This window comes from Hemiscyllium ocellatum, chromosome 25 (genome assembly GCF_020745735.1).
Source record: "Hemiscyllium ocellatum isolate sHemOce1 chromosome 25, sHemOce1.pat.X.cur, whole genome shotgun sequence".
Lineage (NCBI taxonomy): Eukaryota > Metazoa > Chordata > Chondrichthyes > Orectolobiformes > Hemiscylliidae > Hemiscyllium > Hemiscyllium ocellatum.
In genome coordinates this window covers 33,038,956-33,051,022 of record NC_083425.1, presented here as the reverse complement: position 1 = coordinate 33,051,022, position 12,067 = coordinate 33,038,956, and the positions used below count along the sequence as shown (strand labels likewise).

The following is a 12,067-nucleotide window of genomic DNA, read 5'->3' as shown; positions in this document are numbered from 1 at the left end:
ATCGAACTAGTTAAAATGGGAGAAGATAGAATTATAGAAGTGTTTACCTCCAAGAAAAGTGTCAATGGAATTCAGGGTCGGATTAAATTACTTCACCCAGAATCTCAAGATGTATCACTGGTAATCCAGAACACACAGTTGTCAGATATTGGGACATACCAATATCATTTGGAATCAAATGTTGGTCATGACACTAGTGTGATTACATTGCAGGTTAAAGGTGAGTGATTATTCTGTTTCTGATATTTCTAATTGTAGAATGTTGGTTGCAAGTAGTTGGTAACAATTTCTGGTTTTGTTCTCATCCTTAAAAGAGAAATAGGGGCATGATTAGAGCATATGGTCCATCAAGCATGCTCTCCCATTTAGTCTGATCATGTTTGATCTTGGGCTGCAGCTCCATTTTCCTGCTCTAAGCCCAAAAAAAAATCTGTCAGTCTTAAATGTATTCAATAATGCTGCATCCATAACCCTCTGGGATGAGGAAGGTTTACAAAAGTTTACATACCTGTGAGTGAAAAATTATAATCCTAATTCAGTTTACCTGAGAGTGTGCCTTTGTGATTTAAATTCCCTGACTGGCAGAATCAATTTCTCTGTAGCTATCCTGTAAGGCCCTTTCAGAATCTTACATGTTTCAGAGAGATCACCTCTCACTCTTTTAAACCCCAGAGAATATAAACTCAAAGCACTCAATCTTTCAGCATATGAAAACCATCTCATTCCATAACTGAATGTTGTGAACTTTCACTATACTGTGACCAGTGCAAGTCTGTCTTTCCTTCAATGTGGAGGCTAAAACTGCATTTGGATTCTTGATGTGGTTGCACCAAACACCTGTCTAACTGTAGCAAGACTTCTTTATTCTGGTACTTTAATCCCCTTGCAATAAAGGCCAGAATGCCCTTTGACATTCTAGTTGCTTGCTGTACATGCATGCTACCATTTTGTCTTCCTTATTCCAGTCCATGGAAAGTCCCACCTCAAAGAAAACACAAATTATGAAGCTAGTCTCATTCCACTAATAATATTGTAATCATCCCTTTTAGCTCCATACAACGTGACCATATTCCCAAACATGATATCAACGAGAATGGTAAATGTCACCTGTGAAGCAATTGGATATCCTCTGGCTCAGATTCACTGGTTGTTGAATGGAATGAAGAACCTCACATCCAAGGTTATTACTCGCAGTGTAAAATCAGCAGAGGAACTGTACAAGATCACGAGCACATTTCAAATCACAGAGAAAATAGATATTCCAGAATGTGTTTACATTTGTGCTGTGTGGAGCATGGAAGAGGGTCAATATGTGGTGCAGAAAAACCTTCCATGTAAGTTCGCAACATTCACTCGTGAAAGAATTTTGGAAAGTCGATGTTTAAAGAACTAATATATCTAATTTGTTCTTAATATGTGAACAATATTGCAAGAGTCAACTTTGCTATTGTTAATGAATAAAGTCATAGTTCAGTACAGATATTCCCAGACCAAACAGAAGCTATGTGGCCGGTCTGAGAATTAAGATTGACAGTTAACTGCTCATGCTGCAGCTCCAGGCCCAAACGATAAGCACCCTCTTCTCACTCTGCATAAAATGGGGTCTCGTTTTATAAATCTGATTATTGCATTCTAGATCTAATGAGTACGAAGTGAAATGCTTCAATTTTTAGTCATGTTTTAGTTCTGCTGTTAATTCTATATTTTTCACCCACATTGTCTGTTTCAGTCTTTCATCAACGCTCGAATCCTGATAGTAATATTGAAGAGAAAAATAAAAACGTGCTCATAACAGCCTTTCTGATTATCACCCTTTTTTATGGTGTATTAGTAATTTCTGCTCTTCCACAATTTAGAAGAAGATCACATCCAGGTATTTTGATCATTATGGTTATTACATAATTATGCTAATCACACAAATTGTGACATTGTCTTACGTTTTGAAACATTTGATATTATCCTTATTTTGAATATGCTCATAATCCAGAATCCAATGCAGTTTAACTTAATTATATATCAAATATACAATTTCCAAGATTCAATAAAAATAATTGACAGAATCTCAAACATTCTGAATCACTCCAGATTCAGTCTCTCACTCTGACCTCCTCATTAATGCAGTGTTTCTTACATATCCCTTAGTTGAAATATTGGAAAACAAATATCTTTAAATTACTGATGGAGAAGCATTTGCTGAATAGTTTGCTAGAAAGAAATGTTGAGGTATCTCAAGTTATGAATGTTTCCTAATTAATTACAACCCTTGCTTAAACAAAAGATGGATAAATTAAAAACTTGTCCTGAGCTCCCACATAAAGGAGATAGAAATGTTTTGGTGAGTCAGACTGAACTGCTGTGAAGATATTCTATTCAGTCATTTCCATTGAACATCACAGAAAAGATGTGACTCAGTCATCCTTTGGGGGTCCAAGATATAAATATTAAACTTATGACGTTTTGGACAGGGCAAGGAGAATAGAGAAGGAAGTAAACACTTCTTCTTTTTAGTTGTGTGTACCACCGGTAAAGCTGGCATTTATTTCCCAGAGTGAAAAACTATGGGATGCTACTGAACCTTCTTATCATTGTTTAATACCTGTAATCAGACTGATTCCAATCTAAAAAACAGATTTGCAGAATCTTACGTGGATTTATCTGGGCCGACATGACACCAAGTGTTAAAGTTCACTTGAGAATGTTTCTTTAAAAAAATTCTGCAATTCACAAATGAAGGAACTGAAAACAACATGTTCATTCTAAAAGATGAGAAACTTAACAAGCTATCCTGGTCAATTCAGAGTGAACTAATTGGTGTGCTATTTGCATTATACTTATAAAGGGCTGCAACTTTCCTCTCCAACAATACATTAGTTTTTAAGTTAGGCATTTAGTGAAATGTTCTCAAATGATCGAAGCCTATTCATTACGTGTGCTGATACTAGGCCCTTCAAGAAAATGTCAAATCAAATTCTCACACTGTGTTTGGTTATTTGAACTTCTGAATAACCGGTCCAAACATTAGCAATTTGGTAATTTAATCATGAAATTACCAAAGACTTCTAGTTAAGTTAGAAAACTGAAATCTTAGAGGTTGGCTGATTGCAACTATTCTGTGTCAATTTGGTTACAAAAGTATTTTTGCCCTTTGACAAAGGAGCAGGACAAACGATCTGAATTGAGTTCAGTAAATGTGATGCTTTTACATCTGTCAATATTGTCATGATCATCCAGAGATTACTGCCTTTTCCAAGATTGAGTTTGGAGCTATAAGAATGAATAAACTGCAACATTTAGCAGAAGAATGTGTGAATTAAAATCAACTGTTAGATGCCAGAAACACTGAATTCATTGTTGTATTGCTTTAATTTCAGAAATTAGAAGAGAATTTGAAATCCCGATGGTAAGTGTAATTTCAAGTATCTGCATGTTTTTGAAAGCTTTGTGTCATGGACCAGGCCTGACCCCTCAAAACATTTTCAAGCAGGTAGCCTAGACCATAACTTTGCTATCTGTTTCAGGTAAGTATCCAGGGATGTTCCCAGAGTGAATTAGTTGATCTGACTGCCAAGTTTTAAACAAAGAGAATTTATTTACAAAGTTACAGAATGAAATACAAAGAACCAAAAATACAACTTACCCTATCCAAACACCCGACAGATATCCCAACTTAATAATGCTGTTCCAAAATACTTCCAACAGTCCCAGTGAACAGACCCCTTAGCACAAAGAGTTAAAATGACACAAAAGACGTACAGGTTACAAAGTCAGAAGGGGCAGGAGAAGGGAGAGAACTTCCAGCTTCAACTGTGACCCTGACTCAACTAACTCCAGAACTGTACTGACCTGCGCAGCTAGAGAGCTGGCCACATACCCTTGATTATACCGTGATTTGGAGATGCCAGTGTTGAATTGGGATGTACAAAGTTAAAAATTACATGACACCAGGTATTAATCCAACAGGTTTATTTGGAAGCATTAGCTTTCGGAGCGCTACTCCTTCATCACGTGGTTGTGGAGTATAAGATTGTAAGATACAGAATTTATAGCAAAATTTTACAGTGTGGTGTAACTGAAATTATGTATTGAAAATGACCAGGATTGTTTGTTAAGTCTCTCATCTTTTAGAATGAACATGTTGGTTTCAATCCTTTCATTTGTGAATTGCAGAACATTTTTCAAGAAACATTCTCAAGTGAAATTTAACACTTGGCGTCATGTCGGCTCAGATAAGTCCTTGTAAGATTCTGTAAATCTGTTTTTTAGATTGGAACCAGTCTGAACATTGTAGCACAGACAGTCTCACACAGGGCACCTCACACCTTCAATGCATTATCTGGGCCGACATGACACCAACTGTTAAAGTTCACTCGGGAATGTAACTTTAAAAAAGTTCTGTGATTTACGTATGAAAGAACTGACACCAACATGTTCATTCTAAAAGATGAGAGACTTAACAAACAATCCAGGTCTTTTTTAATATATTAATTCAGTTACATCACACTGTAAACTTCTGTTATAAATTCTGTGTCTTACGATCTTATACTCCACAACCACCTGATGAAGGAGCAGCATTCCGAAAGCTAATGCTTCCAAATAAACCTGTTGGACTATAACCTGGTGTTGTGTGATTTTTAACTGATTATACCATTTTTTAAAGACATGAAAGCCTTAGGCTCATTATCTATTAGAGGTAAACAAAAAAGGCCCCAACAAAACCTTTCAAACCCAGCCTAGTCAGAGTGTGGCCAATTACCCCCTCTGTGAAAAACACAAGGGCACAATAACTTTGAGATAGGCTTAGCTATGTGACATTTGTCTCACAATTTTTAAAAGTCTTTTTTCCTCTTTAACCAGGTGTCAAGCGACCACAGGATTAATGTTTATTAAAATATAGAACTGGAAAATATAGATTCTGGAAATCTTAAACTAAAGCAAAAATTGCTGGACAAATTCAGTACGTCTGGCAGCATCTATGGCAAGATAGCAGAACTAAGCTTTTGACTTCAATGACCCTTCTACACGACACAAAACCAATGCTTCATCGTGCTTGCAGTTAATCAATCTTATTTTTAACTTGTACAGAATATACTGATGTTGACATTTTAAAGTAAACGTTTTGACTTCCGCTATCATCTAGTTAATGGATGTTAATATTTTTGGTCTGATACAACTCCTCATACCTCTGGACACTGGCAAATTACAAAGCTTGATGTTGGAAGTCATAGTGACACATTAACACCGAGGCTGACGGCCACTCATGTTGCGCCAATCATGAAGCACGTGGACAGAGTACAATGTTAAGGAGAAAGGCTGCGAAGGCACTCATAGTAGGTGAAAGAAATGAGCTAACCTGTGAAAGAGAAGACTGAAACCCTTAAGTTGCATCTGCAGCAAGTGATTGGGCCTGCATAGGGAACAATATTGCCCTCCATCATATGATCACACAGGCATGCAAAGTGCCTAGCCTGGCAATCCTGCAGCACTCACTGTCTTGGTTGTGCCTCCTCATCATCAACACAGCTGAGATCTTCCTGAGATATACACTCCTATACATATACGCTGCTGCTCAGTAAGCAATTATAGTGGGGCAGGGATGTAAGATATCTTTGAGTGAGCTGATGTCATGTATACATATTGCTACTGCTGTTTCCATGTAATGTAGTTAGCAATCTTTGCAGACACCCTTCCCCTGACCCTCATTAATGACCGAGGAGCGATAGCGCAGGATGCTATGAGGCATCTAGCCTCAGAACAGAAACAGGGGCATAAGCAGTAAAATGCAAGAGTTTGAGAAATGTTAAAACTACTTATATACTATTCGTTGTGGAAGGAACTTTAAGTATGAATTTTTTCTCAATAAATTGTCGAGGTAACACAGTATGGTGAACAGACTATTTAAATCAGATCTCCAAACTCTGTACAATTTTACAGCCAACACCTACAAGTGACATTAATCATTTTTTCCTCCTGCCCCTCTCACTGCACTACCCTGAAATACCTCACAACTGAGATGGAAGGATCTTGCTCCGTAGTGGAACCCATTGACCCTGGAGGTTTGTTCGGGTGACCCCAGGGGCTTGTTTGGGTGACCCTGGGAGTTTGTTCGGGTGACCCAGGAGGTTTGTTTGGGTGACCCTGGGAGTTCGTTCGGGTGACCCTGGAGGTTTGTTTGGGTCTGGACGGGCCAAACATTTTGAGGGTCCTCTAGCCAGGGGCAAACTTAACTTGCTAGGCTGGAGCATCCAACACTCAGGGAGAGGTTGATGGGGGAGGGGAACAAGGTGGAGGTGGAGGGTCTGGCCACTTCCCTGATGGGAGACTGTTGTGGGACCTGTGTATAACTCCTCCTCTTCCAGTTTGATGGCTCCTGGCTTTGCCTCATCTCTTTGTGAAGGGATGTACCTGGATATGCAAGGCTCCTCTTCACTGAGGATCAATGTGTAGGGTGAAGGAGTGCAGGTATTTTGATCCTCCAACAGCTCTGCTGATGCTGGGCCTGTGTCTTCACAGCAGCCGCCAACCTGTGCATGGAGACAGATGGTCATAAATCTGGCTGCAGTGCTGCAGAGTCTAAGTGATAGCAGGAAAGGAATCAATGTAGTGGCTGCATTACTCCAGCTTCTCAGCAATGAGGACAAGTGAGACCTCATGGCCTACTACTGCTCGCTGTGCATCTGCACAAAGCCACACAGGAAGTGACAAGAAGTTAGTATATGACTAAGTCAGTGAAAGACAGTTTGGGAATACACTAACCAACAACTAACAGCTGGTCATGCATCCTGGGAATGAATCAAACATTTAACAATGGTTGTGTGTGAGGACAGTTCCAAAGCAACCCAAGTATAAGGTGAAACCAAAAGATTTACTGAGTGTGTTGTCATTAGCAGAGAAAGCACTCAGAAATCCCATTAGAAGCTAATCGATCCTCATCAGATCAGATCTAATCAGCCGTTAGTAAATTTAGTCTGTCTGACAGGTGGGTTACTGTATGTTGGGAGAAAGTGAGGACTGCAGATCAGGGTTGAGAGTGTGGTGCTGGAAAAGCACAGCCAATCAGGTAGCATCAGAGGAGCAGGAGAATTGACATTTCAAGCATAAGCTCTTCATCAGCAAGGATTCGTTCCTGATGAAGAGCTTATGCTCGAAACGTCAATTCTCCTGGACCTCGGATGCTGCCTGACTGGCTGTGCTTTTCCAGCAGCACACTCCCGACTCTGTTCCTGCATGTTGTTTATGGAATAGGTGTAAATCATTTACAAAATTTGCCTAAAGTTTCTTCCAGCCAGTTTAATTTCATAAAAGTTGCTTGATTTATGATATATTTTGTCAGTTAGAATTCTCGATTTCAGGAACCTTACACAGTACAACTGAAAAGTTCGGAATTATTGGTGTGGCCAAATAAGGACTGCTCTCCCAGAGTAAGCAAAACCATATTTTCCAGACTGCTGTGGCTTTGGGCAACTCTTTTCCACCTCATCCATGATTGTTCGCCCTTCCAGGATTGGCTGCTGGTGTGATCCATGTTATTGCAATTATCTAAATGCAAAGACAATTACCTGAAGAGAAAATAATCAAGAGTACAGGTAAAGGATGGGCTAGTGGGACTCACTAATCAGTTCTTCAATGGTGTTGGCATAGTTTTAAAAGGCTAAATAATCCCCTCCTAGACAGTAACCAGTTTACAATCCTATAATTCCATTATTCGTGAAGCTTCGATTTCAATGAGGTTGCATTCTCACATTGATTCCATCTTTCAAATTGTCGGAATAGGTGTCCACTTGTCATATACAGCACTTTAAATCCATCCCAGCACTTTTGGCAACAGTGCTGAGCAATTGTTACCACAATATTGTAGGAGTGATCAGATGAAATGTGGTCAGTGCACACCTTCAGCAACTGAGATTAACTTGCTAAGCACAGGCTGTTCTTGTACTGCCAGAATTGTAGCTAAAAGAAAAGCTTTGATAAAATGGGACTTTTTGGGGGGGCATAAGTAATTGACTTGAGAATTGATTGAGGTGTTTTAATTTGTAATCTAGAAAACTTAAAAGTAGGTCAATAACTTCAGCAAATCATCTGCCGGCATTTCCGCCACCTCCAAACAGACCCCACCACCAGGGATATATTTCCCTCCCCACCCCTTTCCGCCTTCCGCAAAGACCGTTCCTTCCGTGACTACCTGGTCAGGTCCACGCCCCCCTACAACCCACCCTCCCATCCTGGCACCTTCCCCTGCAACCGCAGGAATTGCAAAACCTGCGCCCACACCTCCTCCCTCACCTCTATCCAAGGCTCTAAAGGAGCCTTCCACATCCATCAAAGTTTTACCTGCACATCTACTAATATAATTTATTGTATCCGTTGTTTGCGATGCGGTCTCCTCTACATTGGGGAGACTGGGCGCCTCCTAGCAGAGCGCATTAGGGAACATCTCCGAGACACCCGCACCAATCAACCCCACCGCTCTGTGGCCCAACATTTCAACTCTCCCTCCCACTCTGCCGAGGCCATAGAGGTCCTGGGTCTCCTTCACCGATGATCCCTCACCACCAGATGCCTGGAGGATGAATGCCTCATCTTCTGCCTCAGAACTCTTCAACTCCAGGGCATCAATATGGACTTCAACAGTTTCCTCATTTTCCCTTCCCTTCCCCCACCTCACTCCAGTTCCAAACTTCCAGCTCAGCACTGTCCCCGTGACTTGTCCTAGCTGCCTATCTTCTTTTCCACCTATCCACTCCACCCTCCCCCCCAACCTATCACCTTGATCCCCTCCCCCACTCACCTATTGTACTCTATGCTACTTTCTCCCCACCCCTACCCTCCTCTCACTTATCTCTCCATCCTTCAGGCTCTCTGCCTGTATTCCTGATGAAGGGCCTTTGCCCGAAACGTCGATTTTACTGCTTCTCGGATGCTGCCTGAACTGCTGTGCTCTTCCAGCACTACTTATCCAGAATCTGGTTTCCAGCATCTGCAATCATTGTTTTTACCCAATAACTTCAGCAGACAAATTAGAGGAGCATTGAAGAGTATTTCTTATAACAGTTGGTGATGGTGAATTGGACCTCTGCTTGAAATATTGGGAGAAAAGGTCATATTTAAAACTGACTTGGGTATGCAGAGTGCCGTAATCTATAAGAGAGAGAGAGTAGCTTTTTTTTTGTCATTTCTACTAGATACAGCTGATACAGCGAAAAACGAGACAATGTTCCCCTAGTACCGAGATGCTACATTGACAGCACAAACTACACAATCGTACATGGCATAAAGTGCATAATAAGCACAAAACACGCAAGTTACAGTGTAATAGAAGAATGATAAATCATTGACATTTTTCTGGCAGCAATTTCAAGTGGTGCCAAGATTTTCAGGTGGAAGTGTCCGATCATACTGTGTTAAGGAGCCTGATAGCTTGGGGGAAGAAACTGTTACACAGTCTGGCCGTGAGAGATGAAATACTCCAGTATCTTCTATCAGATGGCAGGAGGGAGAAGAGTTTGAGTGAAGGGTGTACGGGGTCTTCCACAATGCTTTGAGCCTTTTGGATGCAGCGTGTGTTGTAAATGTCTGTAATGGAGGGAAGAGAGATCCCGATGATCTTCTCAGCTGTCCTCACTATCCGTTGTAGGGTCTTACGATCCAAGACAATACCAAACCAGGCAGTGAAACAGCTGCTCAGAGTATTCTCAGTGAACCCGCTGTAGAATGTAGTGAGGGTGGGGGTGGGGAGATGGGCTTTCCTCAGCCTGCGCAGAAAGTAGAGATGCTGCTGGGCTTTCTTGGCTATGGAGCTGGTGTTGAGGGTCCAGGTGAGATTCTCTGCCAGGCGTTAACCAATAAATTTGGTGCTCTTCACAATATTCACGGGAGAGCCGTCGGTGTACAGCAGACAGTGGTCAGTCCATGTCCTCCTGAAGTCAACAACCATCACTTTTATCTTGTCCATGTTCAGAAGCAGGTTGTTGGCTCTGCACCAGTCTGTTAGCCACTGCACCTCCTCTCTGTGTGCTGACTCATCATTCCTGCTGAGACAATAGACCAATTTTAAAAAATAATTTCTGTAATTAAAATGGCACCTAATTGTGCAACATATGCACATCTCCCTGTATTAGCGATTTTTGTGAAGATTTGTAGATTAATGCTAAGTCTGTAAGTTAGCTCGCTGAGCTTGAAGGTTTATGTTCAGATGTTTTGTCACCATACTAGGTAACATCATCAGTGAGAGTCTCTAGTGAAGCGCTGGTGGTACATCCCGCCTCTCTATTTATAGGTCTTGGTTTCTTAAGGTGGGCGATGTCATTTCCACTTTATTTTTTTCAAGGGAAGGTAGATAGGGTCTAAATCGATGTGTTTTTTGACGGAGTTCTGGTTAGAATGCCATGCCTCTAAGAATTCTTGTGCGTGTCTTTGTTTCGCCTGTCCTTGGATGTGTGTGCTGTCCTCGTCAAAGTGATGTCCTTCTTTGTCTGTAAGTATGGCAACTAGTGAGAGTGGATCATGTCTTTTGGTGGCCAGTTGGTGTTTATGTCCTGGTGGCAAGTTTCCTGCTAGTTTGTCTGACATAGTTTTCTTTTAAGTTCTTGCATCGATACAGAAAAAGCAGTCCTAGTCAGAGGGTTAAACTAGTCACAAAGACATGAGTAAAAAGGACTTCCCTGCAGCATTTGAATTCATATTTTAAAAAAAAGGTCTTTCAGAATAAACACAGCAGACCATAAAGACAAGCTATTGCACCTACGTTAGGCTGAAAAAAGGAAGGGAATACACTTAATGCTCAAGAAAATAAAGCCTAAGAAAAACTTTAAAAAGGCAAAAACATCATAATCTAGCTGCAGACAATGGACGCATGACCATTATTTTTTAATGATTTGGAGATGCCGGTATTGGACTGGGGTGTACAAAGTTTTTTTTAAAAATCCAACCATCTTAAAAAGGCAAATGCTCTGCTTGCAGATACCGACACTTACCAGCCGATGGCGATAGACTCGAACCTGCAACTGCTAAACAGAATCTCAGCCTTTCTAACAGGACTTGAAAGAATCAGGAGAATTAAATAGGACACACTTCTAAAACATGAAACCAGACGGATCCAACACACCACACTTCTATGGATTACCAAAAATACACAAACCTGGGCCCTCCCCCACTCAGATCCCCTACCTGGTACACCAACATATAGATTAGTCAAGGAACTCCACCAAAAACAAAAACACCTAATTGAAGATTCATGACACTTTATTCACTCCACCCAAGAATTCCTGAGCACCATCAAAGACACCAAGATGGAAGAGGATGAAATAATGGTCTCCTTTGATGTTACAGCCCTTTTCACATCAATCAACATCACCCTGGCCAAAGAAACACTGGCATCACTACCTAGCAAAAGCAGGAACACAAACACCAGACAGCACCAACTTCATCAGCAAAGACAATGTCCTCAAGCTAGTGGACCTGTGCCTCACCACCCACTTCACTTTCAATAACAAAACCTACAAACAAGTCAACAGAACACCCATGGGATCACCAATATCAGGGCTCACAGTGGAAGGAGTAATGCGGAGACTTGAACATCTATCCAATCCAAACGTTGGGTTTGCAACGTGGATGTCATCACAAAATGGAACAAATTAGAGGAAACATACAACACCACCAACAATATCCTGACAGGCATAAAATTCACAGAAGAGGAGGTGAACGACAACAGACTCTCGTTTCTAGATGTGACAGTTGAACATACAGTTAATGGAGAGCTTCAAACCAGCATCTACAGAAAAACGAACACAGACCAAATACTTAACTTCAGAAGCAGTCATCCCAACACCCACAAATAGAGCTGCATCACAACATTATTTCAATGAGCCACATCACACTGCAGCACCCAAGAACTATAAAAAGCAGAAGAAAAGTATCTATACAGTGTTTTCAAGAAAAAGTGGATACCCAATAATTATACCCAATACATTCCGCTGATTCCTCAGAAACAAACCCAAACAAGCAGACACAACGCAACCAAAAACTATAGCCACATTACCTTACATCAAAGACAGATCAGAAATGACTTCCA

General features: G+C 40.9%; 1 protein-coding gene across 1 annotated transcript; it reads left to right on the top strand.

Moving 5' to 3' along the window:
• Positions 1–5,860, top strand: LOC132827811 (uncharacterized). Its single transcript, XM_060844538.1, has 5 exons — positions 1–220; positions 1,050–1,334; positions 1,730–1,873; positions 3,372–3,400; positions 4,855–5,860. Exons 1-5 carry the CDS (start codon positions 16–18, stop codon positions 4,885–4,887), a joined length of 696 nt encoding a protein of 231 aa, XP_060700521.1. The 5' UTR covers positions 1–15; the 3' UTR covers positions 4,888–5,860.
• The last annotated feature ends 6,207 nt before the right edge of the window (positions 5,861–12,067 follow it).